This window comes from Ranitomeya imitator, chromosome 4 (assembly GCF_032444005.1).
Source record: "Ranitomeya imitator isolate aRanImi1 chromosome 4, aRanImi1.pri, whole genome shotgun sequence".
NCBI classification, from domain to species: Eukaryota; Metazoa; Chordata; class Amphibia; order Anura; family Dendrobatidae; genus Ranitomeya; species Ranitomeya imitator.
This window is the reverse complement of record NC_091285.1, coordinates 371,688,490-371,715,096: the sequence shown is the minus strand read 5'-3', so window position 1 is coordinate 371,715,096 and position 26,607 is coordinate 371,688,490. Positions and strand designations below refer to the sequence as shown.

Here is a 26,607-nt window from a genome sequence, read left to right as displayed (position 1 = left end):
CAATAAGTCGTGCCTCACTTTGCTAAATCTATTTCATCTCTGTGTTTGTATTTTCATCTTTACTCACAGTCATTATATGTGGGGGGCTGCCTTTTCCTTTGGGAAATTTCTCTGAGGCAAGGTAGGCTTTATTTTTCTATCTTCAGGGCTAGCTAGTTCCTTAGGCTGTGCCGAGTTGCATAGGGAGCGTTAGGAGCAATCCACGGCTATTTCTAGTGTGTGTGATAGGATTAGGGATTGCGGTCAGCAGAGTTCCCACGTCCCAGAGCTTGTCCTTTATTATCAGTAACTATCAGGTCATTCCGTGTGCTCTTAACCACCAGGTCCATTATTGTCCTGACCACCAGGTCATAACACCCTAGGTTGTTTCCTGTAGAATGATAGCTCCATGTCCCTCGTGATGGAGCCATGATGTAAATTAGTTGCTGTTCTGTCTCTGGTCCTTTTGGATGTATGGATGTCTTGGCAGAATCTCTGGCTGTCTCTCTCAGTCTCTCTGTTTCTTAGTCTCTTTATACAGAGGCATGTAACCTATTTTTAGATTTAACAAGTTTCCTTTAGTCCATCATCACAGATAAGGGGAAGAATGGTGATGAGATCAAGTATCATTACTTGATTATTTAAACTGTTTGCATAGTTTTTCCCTCTCTGCTTTCGAAGTCAACAAACTGGCTGCATAACACAATGCATAATTAGCATATCAGCAATCATCATTAATCATCAAAGATAAGAGCACACTATGTTATATGAAATATCAGCTTACAATTTAATAGTGTCGACTTACACAAGCAAAAGTATTGATGACAGTCTATTCTTCTTGGTTCGCTAAAAATAGTTGTCTGGTTAATTAAGATACAATCCTGTATCCTCTTCACAACGTTCTCTTTAGATGGCAGTGAAAACTTTGGGTTAAGACGATATTATTTGCCAGTTATACACTACGGCCAAGTTTTTATGCAAATTGAGCTATTGGTTTTCCATTTCCAAAATATAAAACAGGCAAAAAAAAAGTGTATCGTCAAGCCTGAAAGAGAGTGTCAGCAGAGTTTTCACTATTCACCAAATGTCATGTTGGTATAGTGTGTAGAAATACCTTTTACTGCCCTGATGTTTGCCGCAGAGAAAATTAACTTCTATCACAGTCTATGAGTCATCTGGACAGTGCTGCGGGAGTGATCAGTAAAGGCGGTAGTCACACCCACTGTTCCTTGATAGATAACCTGCATGACACATTCACAATCCAACAAGGACGTGGATCACTGAACAGTGGGTGGAATTACAGCAGACACATTTGATATTGGCCATAAGTCACTGTTTTTTCCAATAATTCAGGTTTTTGGATATTGCTTGTCTTACATTTTATGATTTTTTACAACATTATAGCCAAATTTATATGCTGGAACACCCATTTTATTTGTGTTTTAAATGTTTGTGCGGTGGGTGCGACAGGTTCATGCAATGTTATCAATCTGTTATTTTTGGATTTTGTTATGCCACAGCACAGGATTACCGCAAAACATGTACGAAGATCCATTTTAGTTTTTGTAAGTGATGATTGTACCATTTTGCAGTGGACATTCCTTCTGTGCCGTCCTCCAATATTTCAGCTTGCTGTGTGAAAAATGAGAATGTGAGATTTCTTCTTAAAGCAGCACATAAAAGTATTTAAAACAAAAATATTTTTTGGCAAATTTCAACCTATACAAAATGTATTATTTCTTTACTCAGTAAAGTGAAATATGCCCCTTGCACTTTCCACCCAAAAGTATCCATTAACACACATCTTAATTTTAAATGACACCATAATGTTGTTTTTGACGTTTCCATTTTTGAGAAATTCATCTTCATTTTATGAGAGAGAACGCTACTTTAAGAATTCACATTCATTGAAAAAAATTTTCGGATACACTATATCATAGTGCACTATGAATTTTGTGGTTTGTATAAATCTACGTTACTAGAATTAAATTGACCCGCGATATGGCATCCACCAAAATTTACACACTTTTAATTTCCACACTCATGGAAATAATCCCTTATAGCAACGAGTAGATGGACATAGGCATGAATGACACAAATTGTTTTGTTTTAATCACTAAATAGGAAAAAAAATGTTTTTGTATACTTGTTAAATCAGAATATTTATAGCATACATTTGGAGTAATAAATAATTATTAAGATAAGTGTAATTTGGCTTTTTCCCCAAATTAAAACCCTGTGCTGCCCCCCAAACTCTCATTTTTTAAGACTCCCAAAGCAGCTCATGACAACACCACTTGGTAGCTCTTCATGCTGCGATGAAGGTTGTCGACAGACCAACATTTCCACAGTGGACTTTTAGGGTATGTTCACACATTGCGTTTTTTCAGTGTTTTTTAATGCAAATTAAAAGCTGCTTTTACAGTTTCTTTTTACTAGAAAAAGCTAAAAGATTTCAGAAACTAAATTTATTAAACATGTACAGCACCAGAATTTCCGCAAAAAATGCAGCAAACCGCAGCAAAACCTGCTTTTTGTGAGCAGCTTCTTTTACTGCCAAGAGAGCAAATTTTGGCTGCAAACAAAAAGCAGCATAAAAGCAACATGTGAATATAGCCTTAAAGGAAGTTTGTCACCAGGTTAAAATGTAGAGACAGATAACCTGATTCCAGTGCCGTCACTTATTGGGCTGTCTGCTGTAGGTTTGATAAAATCATGGTTTTATCATCAAGAGATTATCACTAGAGGACTAGAAAACCTGCAGCTTTCTGCCTATGCACAGTATGCACAGAAATCTGTGATCCAGTTGTGTGGGCGGGGTTATACAGAGCTAGTAGATCTGCAGCAGATAAAACAGAGATTTTATCAAAACTGCAGCAAGGAGCCCAGTAAGTTATACCTTGATGGAATTGGAATTTCTGACCCTACATTATACTGCTCTCATATATTGTATTGGTCCTGATATAGCCTAATTATCTGAGTTAATATAGAACAAGTCAATTTTCACTGTTTATAGTAAAAAAGGTTCAGATTTTTTTTCCTCTAAAAAGCACCTATGTTGCCCATGAGCTGTGTCCGGTATTTTACGTTCTCTTTGAATCCGATTTTCTTTTGTAATCCTAATCAATGCCTTTGAGTTTGGGAGCCAGATCAGAAGTTTTACACTGGGCAAAATGAAAAATTGCATCTTTTGTTTGGCATTACATTTTAAGTAAGAAAATAATAAACGGGTTAGAAAATTATCTCTAATTCATTGTACAATGCAACAATATTGTGGTTATGTAAACATACTTTGATCTTTTAGGGCATGCAGAATAGAGTTAATTTGCATACCAACGAAGCACAAAACGTGTTTTAAGATTCACCGTTTACAATATGTGCACACTTAAAGGCAATCTATGGGAATGAAAAAAAGAAATAAAAAAATGTTATGAATTCATTTCAAAATACACTTAATTAACAAATCACATTCATTTTGTTTGGGGAGGTAAAATGACTGGTGACTTGTTCAATCGACAGAAACCTGTCTTAGAATATTAAGAAGATGCTCTCGAATTTAAAAGTTATCCTCTATCTAAATGATAGAGGATAACTATCTGATCACTGGAGGTCCGACTGCTGTGGTCCGCAGTGATCCCAAGAACATCGGAACTGAATTCCCTGGCCGAATTAGGCTGAAATCGACCATTCATTGTTTTTGAGAGCGCCGAAGATTGCTGAGCACAGTGCTTGGCTGATCTTCGGCACTCATTTTAGTATGAGTGGAGAGGAATTATACATGATCGCCCTCCAATCCTCAGTTCTTGGAATCGGTGGTGTCCATGGCTGTCAGACCCCTAGCGATCGGAAAGGTATTTGCTATCCTTTGGATAGGCGATAACTTTCAAACTTGAGAGCAGCCCTTTAATCGGACAAGTGCATGTGCAAAAGAAATGTTCACAACCCTCTTCATTTCTAAAAAGAAGTGGATATTCTGATATAATGCTGGAGATAGTTAGGGGTTCTGGAGCTTGAAAGAGTCCACTCACACGTCTCTCTACACTGACTTACTTGATTCGAGGTATCGAGGTATAGGTTGCCTCCAGGTCACAGCAGCGGAGCTTCACAAGCTCTGAGACACTTGTACCATTAACATTGTAGCATAGTATTCTGCTAGTGTAACAATATGACTATAGTGATTACCTCCCTAGACAAAACAAACGGATTTGGTGATTAAGGAAAATTAAGAATTTTTTTCATATTGTCATTTTTTTATATCTATTTTTTTCTAAACCTAGAAAACTCCTTTAACCAAAGTGAATAGACTTATGGAACATAAGGATAACATGGTAGCTTAAAACTGACAACTTTTTTGCTGTTAAGTTCTATAAATTATGTAAATTATCTGGATTATCTTTTCAGGAATGCTGGTATTAGAATGGAACGGTTTTCAATTAACTGCAAAGACGTATGAAGAAGTTCAGAGTATCATTAGTCAGTCAAGTGGGGAAGCAGACCTTTGTGTAAGACTGTGAGTTTCCCTTACATTCCTATTTTCACTATTTTCTATGTGTTACAGTATATTACTAATTACATCTGTGCAAAACTGTTCTTTATACATTTATTACGGAATCTTCTCTGGCCAATATGTATTTAATACATAATCTTCACACTCTATACGGGGTTGGAGAATCTATTTTTTGCCAAGGGCCATTTGGATATTTATTCCATCCTTCGGGGGCCATACAAATTGCACTCTAACTCCACCCAAAAGGTACTTCCTGACACTGGCACGTGCTTCAGCGCTCAACAGTGACTACTGCATGTGGGTGATCACAGTGCAAGAAGAAATTAATGGGCCAGTGGCCATCAAAATACAGCTGCCGGCCCAAGTACTGCGGTCCCCAGGATTCTGCCTGGCGGCCAGATAAAAGGTCATCAAGGATGGCCCGCAGGCCCGAGGTTCCCAACCCCTGCTCTAACAACTTCTTTTGGCTCAGAATTACCCAACACTTATAGGTCGCAAGCCATTTTCAAAATATTAACAAACATTAACAGGAGTCTCTCTGCACAAAATGACTGTCCAAACCAAGCATATCACCTTGTAGGAGAAATAGCCCTAATAAAAATCTTACTTTTATTGTCCAAATTCATTACTGCATTTGCCTGAAATTGTTCTTTATTCAAATATACTATCCAAGCACATGGTGCACCCTGGGTATGGCAAAGCAGTTCACAGCATCTTCCCACCTACTTGTTTCTTATATTTCCCTGCCATCCTCTGGCATCTGTAAAGAAAGAGCTGTCAATCAATAACACAGTGGGTGGAGATAGATGCAAAGCAATTAGCTGGGAAGGTGAACTGAGCACCTCATTATCGTATGTGAACAAAGAACCAAGTCTGGGGAAACAGATTTCGACTTTGATAAGGCGTATCTGCATATTGTACAATGTCCAATTATTTAAATCAGATACCCATAGATTTAAAGGACTCTGTGACCTATCATCATTCAGTTTACAAAACCCACACACAAGGAAAGGATGATACTTTGGTCCAAATTATTAACTTTAGTATTTAAAATTACAGACATAGGTAAAAAAGGGAATGAATCAAAAAACCATAACCCTAAGAGTTGCTGTTCAAGAACGTTTCCCTGGGCATATACCAATGGACATGTAATAATCCCTAACCTCTCCAATATATACACACGTGACCCATAACACATGACCCAAAATATACAAAGGTAGGCATATAGACAAGAACACTGCTAAATCCCAATAGGTACAATCCGTCATAATCACCCCTCAGAGTCAATCATTACTAAGGCACATATTAATGAGTCAATGCATAAGATCAGCATAATCATCTTGTAGTAGATGTAATCGAGATGTCTAGGGAGCTGTTGTGAATTCTGCTCTTGGGCTCCCTCCGGTGGTTATGAGTGGTAGTGCTGCGGTAGTTGGATCGCAGCATTTATCAGGTGTATCCATTTTTTGCAATTTGGGCTGGGCTATTTAAGTCCTGCTTTATCCTTTAGTCAGTGCCAGTTGTCCATTGTTTTTGGAGGATTTACATCCCTTCTGGTCTCTCCTGATTGCTGTGCTTTTCTACAAAGATAAGTCCTGGCTTTGTTTTTGCTGTCCACCTTTTAAGTGTAAAATAAAGAATTAAAATAAAAAATATCGCTATACTTACCCTCTGACGCGCCCTGGTACTAACCGGGAACCTTCCTTCCTTCGAATCAGCGCTTCCAGGACCTTGCGGTGACGTCGCGGTGACGTCGCGGCTTGTGATTGGTTGCGCGGCCGCCCATGTTACCGCTCGCGCGACCAATCACAAGCCGCGACGTCACCGCGACGTCACGCAAGGTCCTTCAAGCGCTGATTCTTAGGAAGGAAGGCTGCCGGAAAGAAGCAGGGCGCGTCCGAGGGTGAGTATATACCTAATATACTCACCCTCGTCCGAGGGTGAGTATATACCTAATATACTCACCCTCGGACGCGCCCTGCTTCTTTCCGGCAGCCTTCCTTCCTAAGAATCAGCGCTTGAAGGACCTTGCGTGACGTCGCGGCTTGTGATTGGTCGCGCGAGCAGTCACATGGGCGGCCGCGCGACCAATCACAAGCCGCGACGTCACCGCGACGTCACCGCAAGGTCCTGGAAGCGCTGATTCGAAGGAAGGAAGGTTCCCGGTTAGTACCAGGGCGCGTCAGAGGGTAAGTATAGCGATATTTTTTATTTTAATTCTTTATTTTACATTAAATATGGATTCCGATACCGATTTCCGATATTAGGTATATACTCACCCTCGGACGCGCCCTGCTTCTTTCCGGCAGCCTTCCTTCCTAAGAATCAGCGCTTGAAGGACCTTGCGTGACGTCGCGGTGACGTCGCGGCTTGTGATTGGTCGCGCGAGCGGTCACATGGGCGGCCGCGCGACCAATCACAAGCCGCGACGTCACCGCAAGGTCCTGGAAGCGCTGATTCGAAGGAAGGAAGGTTCCCGGTTAGTACCAGGGTGCGTCAGAGGGTAAGTATAGCGATATTTTTTATTTTAATTCTTTATTTTACATTAAATATGGATTCCAATACCGATTTCCGATATTGCAAACATATCGGAAATCGGGATCGGAATTCCGATACCACATTCAGAAGATCGCCGACTTCATGGCCGACCCCACACATGGGTCGGGTTTCATGAAACCCGACTTTGCCAAAAGTCGGTGACTTCTGAAAGTGGCCGACCTGTTTCGCTCAACCCTACCGCATAGTACTCTGTCCTATTCTTCCTTTTTAGCTAGTATGGCCTCCTATGCTAAATCCTGATTTCATGTCTGCGTATGTTATTTCCCTCTCCTTTCACAGTCAATATTTGTGGACGGCTGTCTATCCTTTGGGGGTTTTCTCTGAGGCAAGATAGTTTTCCCGTTTCTGTCTTTAGGGGTAGTTAGTTCTTAGGCTGTGTCGAGGGGTCTAGGGAGTGTTAGGTACCCCCCACGGCTACTTCTAGTTGCGCTGCTAGTTCAGGGTTTGCGGTAAGTAAAAGTACCACCTTCTCCAGAGTACGTCTCATGCTGCTCCTAGGCCACCAGATCATAACAGGAGCACGCCTCCACCCCAACGCGCGTTTCGGAGAAGCACCTTTCGATACTGTATATATATATATATATATATATATATATATGTATACTGTATATAAACAGGGTTTTTGTGTATGGGTGTATGTGTGTGTATCGACGATGATGTCATAATGGTTGCCATAACGACGATGATATCATAAGGGTTGCCATGGCAAAGATAATGTCATAATGGTTGTCATGGTGACGATGATGTTATGATAGGTTGCAATGGCGACAGTGATGTCATAATGGTTGCCATAGTGACGATGATGTCATAATAGGTTGTAATGGTGATGGTTATGTCATAATGGTTGCCATGGTGATGATGATGTCATAATGAGTTGCCATGGCGACGATGTCATAATGATTGCCATGGCGAAGATGATGTCATAATGGGTATATGAACACGGAACTATGAGATGGAGGATGTGTGATGGTATATGGGCATGGGACTATGGGATAGAGGATATGTATGATGGGTATATGGGCACTGGACTATGGGATGGGGATATGTATGATGGATATCTGGGCATGGGACTATGGGATGGAGGATGTGTATGATGGGCATATGAGCACGGAACTATGGGATGGAGGATGTGTGATGGGTATATGGGCATGGGACTATGGGATAGAGGATATGTATGATGGGTATATGGGCACTGGACTATGGGATGGGGGATATGTATGATGGATATCTGGGCATGGGACTATGGGATGGAGGATGTGTATGATAGGCATATGCGCACGGAACTATGGGATGGAGGATGTGTGATGGGTATATGGGCATGGGACTGTGGGATGAAGGATGTGTATGATGGGTATATGGGCATGGGACTATGGGATGGAGGATATGTGTGATGGGTATATGGGCACGGGACTATGGGATTGAGGATGTGTATGATGGGGATATGGGCATGGGACTATGGGATGGAGGATGTGTATGATGGGTATATGGGCACTGGACTATAGGATGGAGGATGTGTATGATGGGTATATGGGCACGGGAATATGAGATGGAGGTTATGTATGATGGGTGTATAGGCGCGGGACTGTGGGATGGAGGATATGTATGATGGGTATATGGGCACGGGACTAAGTGATGGAGGATAATCATTAAAACTTGTTATAACTAACCACAGTTAGTTACTATGCTAGGGCAATGCTGGGCTCTTCAGCTAGTATGGTATATATATATATATATATATATATACAGTGATGGCCAAAAGTATTGACACCCCTGCAATTCTGTCAGATAATACTCAGTTTCTTCCTGAAAATGATTGCGAACACAAATTCTTTGGTATTATTATCTTCATTTAATTTGTCTTAAATTAAAAAACACAAAAGAGAATGAAGCAAAAAGTAAAACATTGATCATTTCACACAAAACTCCAAAAATGGGCCAGACAAAAGTATTGGCACCCTCAGCCTAATACTTGGTTGCACAACCTTCAGCCAAAATAACTGTGACCAACTGCTTCCGGTAACCATCAATGAGTTTCTTACAATGCTCTGCTGGAATTTCAGACCATTCTTCTTTGGCAAACTGGTCCAGGTCCCTGATATGTGAAGGGTGCCTTCTCCAAACTGCCATTTTTAGATCTCTCCACAGGTGTTCTATGGGATTCAGGTCTGGACTCATTGCTGGCCACCTTAGAAGTCTCCAGTGCTTTTTCTCAAACCATTTTCTAGTGCTTTTTGAAGTATGTTTTGGGTCATTGTCCTGCTGGAAGACCCATGACCTCTGAAGGAGACCCAGCTTTCTCACACTGGGCCCTACATTATGCTGCAAAATTTATTGGTATTCTTCAGACTTCATAATGCCATGCACATGGTCAAGCAGTCCAGTGCCAGAGGCAGCAAAGCAACACCAAAACATCAGGGAACCTCCGCCATGTTTGACTGTAGGGACTGTGTTCTTTTCTTTGAATGCCTCTTTTTTTCTCCTGTAAACTCTATGTTGATGCCTTTGCCCAAAAAGCTCTACTTTTGTCTCATCTGACCAGAAAACATTCTTCCAAAACATTTTAGGCTTTTTCAGGTAAGTTTTTGGAAACTCCAGCCTGGCTTTTTTATGTCTCGGGGTAAGAAGTGGGGTCTTCCTGGGTCTCCTACCATACAGTCCCTTTTCATTCAGATGCCGACGGATAGTACGGGTTGACACTGTTGTACCCTCGGACTGCAGGGCAGCTTGAACTTGTTTAGATATTAGTCGAGGTTCTTTATCCAACATCCGCACAATCTTGTGTTGAAATCTCTTGTCAATTTTTCTTTTCCGTCCACATCTAAGGAGGTTAGCCACAGTGCCATGGGCTTTAAACTTCTTGATGACACTGCGCACGGTAGACACAGGAACATTCAGGTCTTTGGAGATGGACTTGTAGCCTTGAGATTGCTCATGCTTCCTCACAGTTTGGTTTCTCAAGTCCTCAGACAGTTCTTTGGTCTTCTTTCTGTATATATATATATATACAGTCATGGCCAAAAGTATTGACACCCCTGCAATTCTTCCTGAAAAGGATTGCAAACACAAATTATTTGGTATTATTATCTTCATTTAATTTGTCTTAAACGAAAAAACACAAAAAGAATTGTCCTAAAGCCAAATTGGATATCATTCCACACCAAACATAAAAAAGGGGTGGACAAAAGTATTGGCACTGTTCGAAAAATCATGTGATGCTTCTCTAATTTGTGTAATTAACAGCACCTGTAACTTCACTGTGGCAACTAACAGGTGTTGGTAATAACTAAATCACACTTGCAGCCAGTTGACATGGATTAAAGCTGACTCAACCTCTGTCCTGTGTCCTTGTGTGTACCACATTGAGCATGGAGAAAAGAAAGAAGACCAAAGAACTGTCTGATGACTTGAGAAACCAAATTGTGAGGAAGCATGAGCAATCTCAAGGCTACAATTCCATCTCCAAAGACCTGAATGTTCCTGTGTCTACCGTGCGCAGTGTCATCAAGAAGTTTAAAGCCCATGGCACTGTGGCTAACCTCCCTAGATGTGGACGGAAAAGAAAAATTGACAAGAGATTTCAACACAAGATTGTGCGGATGTTGGATAAAGAACCTCGACTAACATCTAAACAAGTTTAAGCTGCCCTGCAGTCCGAGGGTACAACAGTGTCAACCCATACTATCCGTCGGCATCTGAATGAAAAGGGACTGTATGGTAGCAGACTCAGGAAGACCCCACTTCTTACCCCGAGACTTAAAAAAGCCAGGCTGGAGTTTGCCAAAACTTACCTGAAAAAGCCTAAAATGTTTTGGAAGAATGTTTTCTGGTCAGATGAGACAAAAGTAGAGCTTTTTGGGCAAAGGCATCAACATAGAGTTTACAGGAGAAAAAAAGAGGCATTCAAAGAAAAGAACATGGTCCCTACAGTCAAACATGGTGGAGGTTCCCTGATGTTTTGGGGTTGCTTTGCTGCCTCTGGCACTGGACTGCTTGACCATGTGCATGGCATTATGAAGTCTGAAGACTACCAACAAATTTTTCACCATAATGTAGGGCCCAGTGTGAGAAAGCTGGGTCTCCTTCAGAGGTCATGGTTCTTCCAGCAGGACAATGACCCAAAACACACTTCAAAAAGCACTAGAAAATGGTTTGAGAGAAAGCACTGGAGACTTCTAAGGTGGTCAGCAATGAGTCCAGACCTGAATCCCATAGAACACCTGTGGAGAGATCTAAAAATGGCAGTTTGGAGAAGGCACCCTTCAAATATCAGGGACCTGGAGCAGTTTGCCAAAGAAGAATGGTCTAAAATTCCAGAAGAGCATTGTAAGAAACTCATTGATGGTTACCGGAAGCTGTTGGTCGCAGTTATTTTGGCTAAAGGTTGTGCAACCAAGTATTAGGCTGAGGGTGCCAATAGTTTTGTCTGGCCCATTTTTGGAGTTTTGTTTGAAATGATCAATGTTTTGCTTTTTGCTTCATTCTCTTTTGTGTTTTTTCACTTAAGACCAATTAAATGAAGATAATAATACCAAATAATTTGTGTTTGCAATCATTTTCAGGAAGAAAATGAGTATTTTCTGACAGAATTGCAGGGGTGTCAATACTTTTGGCCATGACTGTATATCCTCTGCTAGTTTTCAGTAAAATTTATTTAGCTTTCACTGTTGATTTTATCACAGGTATCTGGCATCTGAACTCACAGTATTAACTTCCTTCTTCTGTATGCATGTGTGTTAGAGACACTGAGTTGGTGTTAAGATGGTTTTACATGCACAGTTCAAGTTGTCACCAGACCGGTATCTGACATCCTGCCTTTTGAGGCTGTTGAGCTTGAGTCAGGGGACGCATGGCCTGGTTGCGCATCACGGTCCAAATACCAACTCTATATTTATTAAACTGACCGTAAAGTTTGTTTTACCTGAACTGAATTATAATAGGGTTCATTTGTGTGCCAGTCCACTGGCCAATCCATGGCACAAGGGGGACAGATCGCCTGTACTTGGTTTGAACAGTTATGCTGTGCTGACAGGTTCCCTTTAACACTGCACAAGCTGTTGACCAATGTCAAGTCAGTTCCTGATTTCCACTCTTTGTGCGGTGATATCCCGGTGATGTGTTAGCCAAACTATGGCAACTTTTGCTAGATCTGTATATTTAAACTACAATATTTAACTCCAATTACCACACTGCTTCTATACCCCATGTTAGATCCTTCCTCTCTCATTGTTTTCCTCTTTCTCATATTTTCCTTTTCCTTTCAGGGACATTAGCATGTTATCGAATTCTGCAACACCACAGAATTTAGAGCTGCATGACCCAGGAAAGGCTGGTAAGAAATATAGATAAATATCTAATAAAGTAATTGTTCGTTTGTGAAGTTGTTAAGCAAACAACAAATTGAAATATTCATTTAAAACCCATAAGAAAAAAAGTAATCTCTTTTTCTAGGAACACCTTCATTCGTGTTTACAGGCTGTGTTATTACAGCTCATCCATATTCACATCTGCAATGCTTAGCTAAAATTTTAAAGAAGCCTGTGGACAAAAGTGGTTGTTTTTGGAAAAGAAGCATATCTTTTCTGGTCTAATCCAATTCCTTAGTTTCACGTGTGTCAATTATTTGAGTGCTCATTATGCCGTTATGCCTCATTACAGTAGAGAAAACAAAGTCCCCTGGAGTGGATCCTAAACAACTAGCAGCTGAACTCCAGAAGGTTTCCCAGCAGCAGACACCTTCTGTTGTCTCTTCTGGAATGGAGAAAGGCTCATATATCCATTCAGGAACGACATCAGCAGCCTCGAGTGCCGTGCCAAGTCCTGGACAACCTGGCTCCCCTTCTGTAAGCAAGAAAAGGCACAGCAGCAAGGTAACTCCAAGATGGTGGTTGGATGAACGAGAAGTGTAGAATTAGAAGTAGGTGTGAGGACTGCATAGAACATTGTAGTCCAACTATGGGGAAGAAACGCTATAAAACAGATTGTGCAAATTACTGACTGTTCGAAACTTGATTTTATGGCACGTTTAATTTGGTTGTGTGGCAAGATTACCAATTATCTGAATCACTAGATTTGAATTGAATATGCAGTCAGAATATAGGAAATGGATGGTTTTAAATAATGTAAGCAAGAAAAATGTCCAGACTAGTGATGGGCGAGTATGCTCGTTACTCGAGATTTCTGAGCATGCTCGGGTGTTCTCTGAGTATTTGGGCGTGCTCGGAGATTTAGCTTGTGTCACCACAGCTGCATGATTTGTGGTTTCTATACAACCTGAATACATGCAGAGATTTCCTGTTTGTTAGGGAATCTCCACATGTTTTCAGGCTGTGTAGCAGCCGCAAATGATGCAGCTGCGGTGACACACACTAAATCTCCGAGCACACCCAAATACTCGGAGAACACCCGCACATGCTCGGGAAATCTCAAGTAACGAGTATACTCACCCATCACTAGTCCACACCTGGTCTTTAGAGTGCTTCATTATAATCAACTAGCTGAAGAGCCTGGCGTTGCCCAAGCATAGTAACTAACTGTAGTTAGTTATAACAAATTATAATGATTATCCTCCATCCCATAGTCCCGTGCCCATATACCCATCATACATTTCCTCTATCCCATAGTCCCGTGCCCATATACCCATCACACATATACTCCATACTATAGTCCCATGCCCATATACCCATCATACAGAACCTCCATCCCATAGTCCTGTGCCCATATACCCATCGTACACATCCTCCACCCCATAGTCCCATGCTCATATACCCATCATACACATCCTCCATCCCATAGTCCCGTGCCATATACTCATCATACATATCTTCCATCCCATAGTCCTGTGACCATATACCCATCATACATGTGCTGCATCCTATAGTTCCGTGCCCATATACCCATCAAACATATCCTCCATACTATAGTCCTGTGCCCATATACCCATCATACAGAACCTCCATCCCATAGTCCCGTGCCCATATACCCATCATAAACATCCTCCATCCCATAGTCCCATGCCCATATACCCATCATACATATGCTCCATCCTATAGTCCCGTGCCCATATACCCATCACACATCCTCCACACCATAGTTCCGTCTTAAGAGTGCTTCATTATAACAAAATGGCTGAAGAGCCTGGCATTGCCCAGGCATAGTAACTAACTGTGGTTAGTTATTACAAATTATAATGAGTATCCTCCTTCCCATAGTCCCCTGTCCATATACCCATCATACATATCCTCCATCCCATAGTCCCATGCACATATACCCATCATACATAACCTCCATACCATAGTCCCGTGCCCATGTACCCATCATACACATCCTCCATCCCATAGTCCCAAGCCCATATGCCCATCATACATATCCTCCATCCCATAGTGCTGTTTCAATACACCCAAAGGAAATAAACATGTGTATAACAAAACATGTGCAATCGCAATAATTTTCTTGGAGCAATACTTCATTTTCTGGAACAATTTCAAGGGCACCAACACTTTCGGCAATATTTGTATAAATATAAAACATATATAGTAATCTGCAAAAGTGTTACATAAGTGTTGAAAAAATGCTGAACAGTGAGGAGTATTTCACAAATGGAGTGTAATAGTTTATAGTTATCAACTGACAAGATGCAAAGTGAATGAACAAGAGATAAATCTAAATTGATATTTTGTTGGACTACGCTTTGCCTTTAAAACAGCATGATTTTTTTATGTACACTTGCACACAGTCTTTGAGGAGACTCGGCAGGGAGGTTGCTCCAAATATTTTGAAGAGCTAACCACAGATCTTCTGTGGGTTTAGGATTGAAAAAATCTTGTTGTCTCTGTCATCCCAGTCAGACTGGATGATATTGAGAAAGAGCTCTGTGGAAGTCCTATCATCATCTTCCAGGACACCTTGTTCTTCTTTACGCTGAAAACTGTTTTATTTACATTGGCGTAATGTTTGAGATCGTTATTCTGCTGCATAGTAATGTTTGACGTTAATCCGACTCATGGAATTGCATGACGGTTAAGTATCTGCCTGTACTTCTTAGCATTGAGGACACCAATAATCTTAACTAAATTCTCAATTCCATTTGCTGAAATGCGGCCCCAAATTTGCAAGGAAGTTCCACCATACTTCACTCGTGCCTGTAGAAAGTGATTATTGTACTACTCTTTAGCCCTCTGGCGAACAAACTGCCCTGATACAGATAAATATATCCCATTTTGACCCATCTGTCCAGAGCATTTATTGCCATTTTTTTAACCCCAGTTACTATGTATTTGTGTATAATTGAGTTGCTTCATCTTATTTCCATGTTGAAGATATGGTTTTTGGCTGCAATTTTACCATGAAGACCACTTTTGGCCAAACTTCTCCAAACAGTAGATGGGTGTAGCTGGGTCTCACTGGTTGCTGCCAGTTCTGAGCTGATAACACTTCTAGACACTTTAAAGTGAATTAACAATGATGTGTCATTCATTTGCTGTACTAAAGGTACCGTCACATTAAGCGACGCTGCAGCGATCTAGACAACGATCCCGATCGCTGCAGCATCGCTGTGTGGTCGCTGGAGAGCTGTCACACAGACAGCTCTCCAGCGACCAACGATGCCGAAGTCCCCTGGTAACCAGGGTAAACATCGGGTTACTAAGCGCAGGGCCGCGCTTAGTAACCCGATGTTTACCCTGGTTACCAGCGTAAACGTAAATAAAAACAAACACTACATACTTACATTCCGGCGTCTGTCCTCTCTGGCGCTCTGCTTCCTGCACTAAGCGCCGGCCGGAAAGCAGAGCACAGCAGTGACGTCACCGCTGTGCTTTCCAGCCGCTGCGCTTACACAGTGCAGAGAAGCAGAGCGCCAGAGAGGACAGACTCCGGAATGTAAGTATGTAGTGTTTGTTTTTTTTTAAATTTACACTGGTAACCAGGGTAAACATCGGGTTACTAAGCGCGGCCCTGCGCTTAGTAACCCGATGTTTACCCTGGTTACCAGTGAAGACATCGCTGAATCGGCGTCACACACGCCGATTCAGCGATGTCTGCGGGAGATCCAGCGACGAAATAAAGTTCTGGACTTTCTGCGCTGACCAATGATGGCACAGCAGGATCCAGATCGCTGCTGCCTGTCAAACTGAACGATATCGCTAGCCAGGACGCTGCAACGTCACGGATCGCTAGCGATATCGTTCAGTGTGACGGTACCTTAAGTTTCCTTGGCCAGCCACTACATCTACTGACCTCAACATTGCCAATGTTTGGTGTCCTCATGCAGAGAAATGCAGGCAATATATGTAGCCATCATGCAATACCATCAAGGAGGCATTTGACTGACTAATTCCAGATAAACATATTATTATGCTTGAGTGGAAAATGATTTTCCTCAGAATAAACCTCTGTGAACAATAGTAGTGTATGCAAACTCCATGGAGATGCAGCACTGTTACTTAGCAATGACTGAGCAACTATGTTCTTGTGTGTGAATTGAAATGCAATAACCTCATCTATCTAAACATCTGCATTAGTTACTTAGCATTTCTTGTTTTTTTTTTTGTAGTCTACTGACGCTGTGAAAGCACCTTCCCATCCAATCACTGGTGAAATCCAGGTACTTATTAATTAAATGTACTCCCTTATAAAACACCTTTGATTTCCACAACACTTTACAGACATCATCATCATCAAAAGTGGCCTGGATGTCTTCCTTGAGCGTAACAATATTGTATCTTACAGTTATTAGGTTCTTTAGAAGGACGTAGATCTGGGGATTTATTCTGATTGAATATAGACTGAACTGGATGGACAAATGTCTTTTTTTGGCCATGCTATGTTACTATGTTACTGTCCCCTTTGGGCCTCACAATCTAAATTTCTTAGCATGTGTATGGAGTGTGGGAGGAAACGAGTACATGGAGGAAACCCACTTAAACAAGGGAAGAGCGTGCAGCCTCCTTGCAGATGTCATCCTAGAGAAATTTGAGCCAAGGACCCGAGTACTGCAAGGCTACATTCTTAACCACTTCCCTACTTAACCCCTTAATCCCATATGACGTACTATCCCGTCCAGGTGACCTGGGACTTAATTCCCAGTGACGGGATAGTACGTCATATGCGATCGGCCGCGCTCACGGGGGGAGCGCGGCCGATCGCGGCCGGGTGTCAGCTGCCTATCGCAGCTGACATCCGGCACTATGTGCCAGGAGCGGTCACGGACCGCTCCCGGCACATTAACCCCCGGCACACCGCGATCAAAGATGATCGCGGTGTGCCGGCGGTGCAGGGAAGCATCGCGCAGGGAGGGGGCTCCCTGCGGGCTTCCCTGAGACGATCGGTACACGGTGATGTACTCACCGTGTACCGAGCGTCTTCTCCCTGCAGTCCCCGGATCCAAAATGGCCGCCGGGCTGCATCCGGGTCCTGCAGGGAGCACTTCCGGGTCAGGATCAGGCTGCAGCTGCAGCTCTAATCCTGCCCGGCTGTATGTCAGATCACCGATCTAACAGAGTGCTGTGCACACTGTCAGATCGGTGATCTGTGATGTCCCCCCCTGGGACAAAGTGAAAAAGAAAAAAAAAAATTTCCACACGTGTAAAAAAAAAAAAAAAAAAAATTCCTAAATAAAGCAGAAAAAAAAAATATTATTCCCATAAATACATTTCTTTATCTAAAAAAAAAACAAAAAAACAATAAAAGTACACATATTTAGTATTGCCGCGTCCGTAACGACCCGACCTATAAAACTGGCCCACTAGTTAACCCCTTCAGTGAACACCGTAAGTAAAAAAAAAAAACGAGCCAAAAAAACAACGCTTTATTATCATAACGCTGAACAAAAAGTGGAATAACACGCGATCAAAAAGACGGATATAAATAACCATGTTACTTCTGAAAACGTCATCTTGTCCCGCAAAAAACGAGCTGCCATATAGCATCATAACCAAAAAAATAAAAAAGTTATAGTCCTCAGAATAAAGCGATGCCAAAATAATTATTTTTTCTATAAAATAGCTTTTATCGTATAAAAGCGCCAAAACATAAAAAAAATGATATAAATGAGGTATCGCTGTAATCGTACTGACCCGAGGAATAAAACTGCTTCATCAATTTTACCAAACGCGGAACGGTATAAACGCCTCCCCCAAAAGAAATTCATGATTTGCTGGTTTTTGGTCATTCTGCCTCACAAAAAATCGGAATAAAAAGCGATCAAAAACTGTCACGTGTCCGAAAATGTAACCGATAAAAACGTCAACTCGTCCCGCAAAAAACAAGACCTCACATGACTCTGTGGACCAAAATATGGAAAAATTATAGGTCTCAAAATGTGGAGACGCAAAAACTTTTTTGCTATAAAAAGCGTCTTTTAGTGTGTGACGGCTGCCAATCATAAAAATCCGATATAAAAAACGCTATAAAAGTAAATCAAACCCCCCTTCATCACCCCCTTAGTTAGGCTAGGTTCACATTGCGTTAATGGGTTAACGCTAACGGACAGCGTTGCACGGCGAAAATGTCACAATTAACGCCGTGCAACGAGTCCTTAGCACAACCATTGACAGCAATGTGATTTTCGGGTGTAGCGCATCGCTAGAGCTTGCCATTTTCGGCTCGCGCTAGCAAGGTGCCGTTCTTTTGTGGCGCACCTCAGACGCTGCTTGCAGCGTCCGCGGCGCGCCCGAGGTCCGATCCCCGATCTTCCAGAGCGGGGACGTTAACGCGACCACTAAACACGACACCTAAAAAGACATTGCGTTAGTGCAATCCGCTAGCGCTAAACGGATTTCCCTAACGCAATGTGAACCTAGCCTTAGGGAAAAATAATAAAATTAAAAAAAATGTATTTATTTCCATTTTCCCATTAGGGTTAGGGCTAGGGTTAGTGCTAGGGTTAGGGTTAGGGTTTGGATTACATTTACGGTTGGGATTAGGGTTGGGATTAGAATTAGGGGTGTGTCAGGGTTAGGTGTGTGGTTAGGGTTACAGTTGGGATTAGGGTTAGGGGTGCGTTTGGATTAGGGTTTCATTTATAATTGGGGGGTTTCCACTGTTTAGGCACATCAGGGGCTCTCCAAACGCGACATGGCGTCCGATCTCAATTCCAGCCAATTCTGCATTGAAAAAGTAAAACAGTGCTCCTTCACTTCCGAGCTCTCCCGTGCGCCCAAACAGGGGTTTACCCCAACATATGGGGTATCATCGTACTCGAGACAAATTGGACAACAACTTTTTGGGTCCAAGTTCTCTTGTTATCCTTGGGAAAATAAAAATTTGGGGGGCTAAAAATCATTTTTGTGGGAAAAAAAAGGATTTTTTATTTTCACGGCTCTGCGTTGTAAACTGTAGTGAAACACTTGGGGGTTCAAAGTTTTCACAACACATCTAGATAAGTTCCATGGGAGATCTAGTTTCCAATATGAGGTCACTTGTGGGGGGTTTGTACTGTTTGGGTACATCAGGGGCTCTGCAAATGCAACGTGACTCCTGCAGACCAATCCATCTAAGTCTGCATTCCAAATGGCGCTCCTTCCCTTCCGAGCTCTGCCATGCGCCCAAACAGTGGTTCCCCCCCACATATTGGGTATCAGCGTACTCAGGACAAATTGGACAACAACTTTTGGGGTCCAATTTATTCTGTTACCCTTGTGAAAATACAAAACTGGGGGCTAAAAAATAATTTTTGCGAAAGAAAAAAAATAATAATTTTAACGGCTCTGCGTTATAAACTGTAGTGAAACACTTGGGGGTTCAAAGCTCTCAAAACACATCTAGATAAGTTCCTTAGGGGGTCTAGTTTCCAAAATGGTGTCACTTGGGGGGTGTTTTAATGTTTAGGCACATCAGGGGCTCTCCAAATCAACATGGCGTCCCATCTTAATTCCAGTCAATTTTGCATTGAAAAGTCAAATGGCGCTACTTCCCTTCCGAGCTCTGTTATGCACCCAAAAAGTGGTTTACCCCCACATATGGGGTATCGTCGCACTCAGGACAAATTGCACAACAACTTTTGTGGTCTAATTTCTTCTCTTACCCTTGGGAAAATAAAAAATTGGTGGCGAAAAGATCATTTTTGTGAAAAAATATGATTTTTTATTTTTACGGCTCTGCATTATAAACTTCTGTGAAGCACTTGTTGGGTCAAAGTGCTCACCACACATCTAGATAAGTTCCTTAAGGGGTCTACTTTTCAAAATGGTGTCACTTGTGAGGGGTTCCAATGTTTAGGCACATCAGGGGCTCTCCAAACGCAACATGGCGTCCCATCTCAATTCCAGTAAATTTTGCATTGAAAAGTCAAATGGCACTCCTTTCCTTCCGAGCTCTGCCATGCGCCCAAACAGTGGTTTACCCCCACATATGGGGTATCGTCGCACTCAGGACAAATTGCACAACAACTTTTGTGGTCTAATTTCTTCTCTTACCCTTGGGAAAATAAAAAATTGGTGGCGAAAAGATCATTTTTGTGAAAAAATATGATTTTTTATTTTTACGGCTCTGCATTATAAACTTCTGTGAAGCACTTGTTGGGTCAAAGTGCTCACCACACCTCTAGATAAGTTCCTTAAGGGGTCTACTTTCCAAAATGGTGTCACTTGTGGGGATTTCAATGTTTAGGCACATCAGGGGCTCTCCAAACGCAACATGGCATCCCATCTCAATTCCAGTCAATTTTGCATTGAAAAGTAAAATGGCGCTCCTTCCCTTCCGAGCTCTGCCATACGCCCAAACAATGGTTTACACCCATATATGGGGTATCAGCGTACTCAGGACAAATTGGCCAACAATTTTTGAGGTTCAATTTCTTCTCTTACTTTTGGGAAAATAAAAAATTGGGGGCGAAAAGATCATTTTTGTGAAAAAATATGATTTTTTATTTTTACGGCTCTGCATTATAAACTTCTGTGAAGCAATTGGTGGGTCAAAGTGGTCACCACACATCTAGATAAGTTCCTTAAGGGGTCTACTTTCCAAAATGGTGTCACTTGTGGGGGGTTTCAATGTTTAGGCACATGAGGGGCTCTCCAAACGCAACATGGCGTCCCATCTCAATTCCTGTCAATTTTGCATTGAAAAGTCAAATGGCGCTCCTTTCCTTCCGAGCTCTGCCATGCGCCCAAACAGTGGTTTACCCCCACATATGGGGTATCAGCGTACTCAGTACAGATTGTACAACAATGTTTGGCATCCATTTTATCCTGTTACCTTTGGTAAAATAAAACAAATTGGAGCTGAAATAAATTTTGTGTGAAAAAAAGTTAAATATTCATTTTTATTTAAACATTCCAAAAATTCCTGTGAAACCCCTGAAGGGTTAATAAACTTCTTGAATGTGGTTTTGAGAACCTTGAGGGGTGCAGTTTTTAGAATGGTGTCACACTTGGGTATTTTCTATCATATAGACCCCTCAAAATGACATCAAATGAGATGTGGTCCCTAAATAAAAATGGTGTTGTAAAAATGAGAAATTGCTGGTCAACTTTTAACCCTTATAACTCCCTAAGAAAAAAAAATTTTGGTTCCAAAATTGTGCTGATGTAAAGTAGACATGTGGGAAATGTTACTTATTAAGTATTTTGCATGACATATCTCTGTGATTTAAGGGCATAAAAATTTAAAGTTGTAAAATTGCAAAATGTTCTAAATTTTCGCCAAATTTCCGTTTTTTTCACAAATAAACGCAAGTTATATCGAATAAATGTTACCACTAAAATGAAGTACAATATGTCACGAGAAAACAATGTCAGAATCGCCAAGATCCGTTGAAGCGTTCCAGAGTTATAACCTCATAAAGGGACAGTGGTCAGAATTGTAAAAATTGGCCCAGTCATTAACGTGCAAACCACCCTCGGGGCTTAAGGGGTTAAAAACATTTGTTTTGTATGAAAATATTGCTATTTCTTTTATTCTCATTACACGACTATGTGGACAATTAAGCTATTTGAAGCCACAGCCAAAATACAATCCTAATTTGACAATGATTTTGCATTCAAAATAAATGATATGCGCCATTTCCCCACTTGTTTAAGTTTCTTGACATGGATGCAGAGCAGTAGCTAATCCGTGCCAAAAAATACCAACTCTTGCTCATCGCAATATGCCATTCCTGATTTGGCAGGTAGAACGTTATTTGCTATTTGTAATGCCTTTTCATTTAAGTTTGGGATCATTGTTTTTTGTGTATTGTAGCTTCAAGTTAATTATGATAAACATCTTGGTAATCTCATAATTCACATACTGCAAGCAAGAAATCTTGTTCCTAGAGATAACAATGGTTATTCAGATCCTTTTGTGAAAGTCTATCTTCTTCCTGGAAGAGGGTAAGCTGAATGTAATTTTTAGTTCTGCTGAATAAACATTGCATAGATATAGAGCGTTTAACTGTGATTATCAATTCAAACTGAGATATCAAGCAGCCCAAAGCTGTACATTTATGTGGAAATGTATTGGAGTTGACCATCTGTTTCTATAATACATAAATTACAACATTTTCTATGAAATAGTTAAAAAATATTAAAAAGTACATTATATAGTTATTTAGAAAACCGAATTTTTAGTTAATTATTTAGTATTTAGCCTATTGGAAGTAGCAATCTAAAAGTCAATATTGTCCCTTCAAAAGGACCTTGCCCTTGACTTTGGATAAGAAGTAAAAAGGACTTTCTGGTTTGGCTTCTTTTCCTAAAACATATAGGTCGATATTGACATTTAGGATTGCTAAAAGTTACTGTCCTCTTCCTTTCTTAAGAGGCTATTTGCATATTTGAATTCCCGGAGGAGCATTGCGTGGCCTATAAGTCTTCTTACACTGACTTAGCCCTCTCAACAAGGGGAAACGTTCACCCTTAGACTCACTGGTAAGGTTTTATACATTGGACAAATATTAGATGCTACATTTATGCATGTGGCACAATAGTGTACTAGGTAGGATTTAGGTAAAGGCATAGAATTTTTGAACAATGTACAACTAACATTTCAATTCTTAAAAACCCAAATTACAATATTCCACTTCTTGTTAATAAATAATTATATATTTTCATTGTACAGTTGCCATCAACATTCTCAATCCTAACTTGGAAAATTATTTTATTAGCAAAAATGTATTGACCAATGAAACAAGAACTATTGAAATACAATAATTTAATGCAACTAATAAAACAAGTGTATAATACATGCAAAATAGAAAACGCAGCACATTTCCTGCATTAAAAATCTAGATATTTTATTTGAAAGCCATTCCAACTTCCACATTATGATAAAGGAAAACTTTGATTCATTTCAGGCATCTTACTTGCTCTTAGTCATAGAGCACACTCAGTGACTAACGGTATGTGAGGCACCCAGAAATTCTAAGATTGTGTGAGACACCTGAATATCAAAGTCAAAGAAGCAGTCTAAAAAGTTAAGACAAGGAATAATGTTACAAAAATATATAATGACATTGGATGATTCTAGAGATATAACAGGATGCATGACTGCTAATTTCAAAGTTAAATCAACATTGGCTACACTAGTTGAACATGACATGACAGAATAAGGAAGCTATCACCGACTGCCACCAGATTCCTGAGGAGGTCAGTACATAGTACATATGTAGTACATAGTCATTAAGGTTGAAGGAAGACTTTAATTCCATCTAGTTCAACCCATAGCCTAACCTAACATGCCCTAACATGTTGATCCAGAGAAAGGCAAAAAAAAACCATGTGGCAAAGAGTAAGCTCCACATTGTGTTAGGACTGGCTGAACGCACCAAGAGAGATGATATAGATGCGTTCGCAGTCCGGGGTCCACCGTGCAGGTGAAACCTGCTGCTAGGAAATGACAGACAATATGGCGGTATTCAAAAGTATACACGCGTGGGTTAAACCTCACCCAGCGTGAAGAAAGCGATCCTGTTGCGTCACAGGACCGCGGTACCGCACATAGAGCGCGAGCAAGTGGTCAGCGAACTAAACCCCAACAGGGATTGTAGTCCGATTAGACCCTTGCTGGCACTACACCGCTACTGGGTGTGAAAGGAATTATATAATTAAGGCACCGAAGTGCGAACTGTGCCGTGCTGGCAGGCACCACTAAGCACCCAGACGTGGGTCAGGAAGCGCACACTGGCGCGTGGCACCGCACTGTCGGTCACAGCAGTAGACGCTGACACGTGTGTGACACGTTGAGTGATAAGTCGGGCGCTAGATAGCAGCCATACTCCATACGCGAACAATCATACAATAGGGTAGGGGTATTTAAAGAACGACTTGCACTCACAACAAACACACGTATTAAATTGTACACTAGCGCATGGCCGTGTGGTCATGCGCAGTTTATATAGTTGCAGGACAGGAAGCGGCCACAGAAACTTTGCCCTTCCAAGACCTGCCAAGAGGACCAATAGAATGCGCTGCAGAGTCTGAGCACATGACCCTCGATCTCCAACGGGAGATCTTGCCCTGGGCATGCTCAGTGTGTGCAGACAAGGACTTAGTCCCAGAGAAGTCCACTCGCTGCTGACCAGTATAGGCTTTACAGGCAGAAGCTGGAGAAGCAGCAGTAAATCTTCTCACAGAGTCAGACTGAGCGAGACGCTGGGATCGACGTCCCTGCTGAGCAGGCTCCACTGCGGCTGGAGGAGAATGGGAGACCGCAGCGGAGACGGATCGAGATTCCTCCTGTGCAGCAGAGGAAACTCAACTCCTAACACATTGGGGGAAAAAATTCCTTCCCGACTCCACATACGGCAATCAGACTAGTTCCCAGGATCAACGCCCTGTCAAGGAATCTAGTATATATAACCTGTAACATTATACTTTTCAAGAAAGGTATCCAGTCCCCTCTTAAATTTGAGTAATGAATTACTCATTACAACATTATACGGCAGAGAGTTCCATAGTCTCACTGCTCTTACAGTAAAGAATCCGCGTCTGTTATTATGCTTAAACCTTCTTTCCTCCAGACGTAGAAGATGCCCCCTTGTCCCTGTCTCAAGTCTATGATTAAAAAGATCATCAGAAAGGTCTTTGTACTGTCCTGTCATATATTTATACATTAAAATAAGATCACCCCGTAGCCTTTAATAATAATAATCATAATAATAATAATCTTTATTTGTATATAGCGCTAACATATTCCGCAGCGCTTTACAGTTTGCACACATCATCACTGTCCCCATTGGGGCTCACAATCTAAATTCCCTATCAGTATGTCTTTGGAATGTGGGAGGAAACCGGAGTACCCGGAGGAAACCCACGCAAACACGGAGAGAACATACAAACTCTTTGCAGGTGTGATCCTTGGTGGGATTTGAACCCAGGACTCCAGCGCTGCAAGGCTGCTGTGCTAACCACTGTGCCACCGTGCTGCCCTTCGTTTTTCCAAACTAAATAGCCCCAAGTGTAATAACCTATCTTGGTATTGCAGACCCTCCAGTCCTCTAATAACCTTGGTCGCTCTTCTCTGCACCCGCTCTAGCTCAGCTATGTCTTTCTTATACACAGGAGACCAGAACTGTGCACAGTATTCTAAGTGTGGTCGAATTACTTACTTGTATAGATGTAAAATTATGTTCTCCTCATGAGCATATATGCTTCTTTTAATGCATCCCATTATTTTATTTGCCTTTGTAGCAGCTGCATGACACTGGCCACTAAACGTGAGTTTGTCATCCACCCATACACCCAGATCTTTTTCATTAACGGTTTTGCCCAGAGAATTAGAATTAAGCACATAGTTATACATCTTATTACTTCTACCCAAGTGCATGACCTTACATTTATCCCCATTAAAGCTCAATTGCCATTTATCAGCCCAAGCTTCTAGTTTACATAAATCCTCCTGTAATATAAAATTGTCCTCCTCTGTATTGATTACCCTGCAGAGTTTAGGGTCATCTGCAAATATTGATATTCTGCTCTGTATGCCCCCTACAAGATCATTAATAAATATGTTAAAAAGAAGAGGGCCCAATACTGACCCCTGTAGTACCCCACTTTAAACCGCGACCCAGTCCGAGTGCGCTCCATTAATAACTACCCTTTGTTTCCTATCCCTGAGCCAGCTCTTAACCCACTTACACATATTTTCCCCTATCCCCATTATTCTCATTTTATGTATCAACCTTTTGTGTGGCACCTTATCAAAAGCTTTTGAAAAGTCCATATACACTACGTCCACTGGGTTTCCTTGGTCCAGTCCGGAACTTACCTCTTCATAGAAATTGATCAGATTAGTCTGACAGGAACGGTCCCTAGTAATCCCATGTTGGTATTGGGTCATGAGGTTATTCCTCTTCAGATACTCCAGTATAGCATCCCTTAGAATGCCCTCCAGGATTTTACCCACAGTAGAGGTTAAGCTTACTTGCCTATAATTTCCGAGTTCAGTTTTTGTTCCCTTTTTGAATATTGGCTCCACATTTGCTATACACCAGTCCTGTGGTACAGACCCTGTTATTATGGAGTCTTTAAAGATTAAAAATAATGGTCTATCAATGACTGTACTTAATTCCTGCAGTACTAGAGGGTGTATCCCATCCGGGCCCGGAGATTTGTCAATTTTAGTGATTTTTAGATGCCGCCGTACTT

At 41.4% G+C, this 26,607-nt stretch overlaps 1 protein-coding gene across 3 annotated transcripts in view; it reads left to right on the top strand.

Annotated features, from left to right (window-relative positions):
- Positions 1 to 26,607, top strand: part of PCLO (piccolo presynaptic cytomatrix protein) — a 665,287-nt gene that overhangs the window by 542,804 nt on the left and 95,876 nt on the right. For all 3 annotated transcript variants that reach the window (XM_069765158.1, XM_069765159.1, XM_069765157.1), the window contains 5 exons: positions 4,381 to 4,489; positions 12,307 to 12,374; positions 12,701 to 12,912; positions 16,596 to 16,646; positions 22,223 to 22,353. In XM_069765158.1, the coding sequence (XP_069621259.1) occupies positions 4,381 to 4,489; positions 12,307 to 12,374; positions 12,701 to 12,912; positions 16,596 to 16,646; positions 22,223 to 22,353 (571 nt within the window). The remainder of the gene's footprint in view (positions 1 to 4,380; positions 4,490 to 12,306; positions 12,375 to 12,700; positions 12,913 to 16,595; positions 16,647 to 22,222; positions 22,354 to 26,607) is intronic.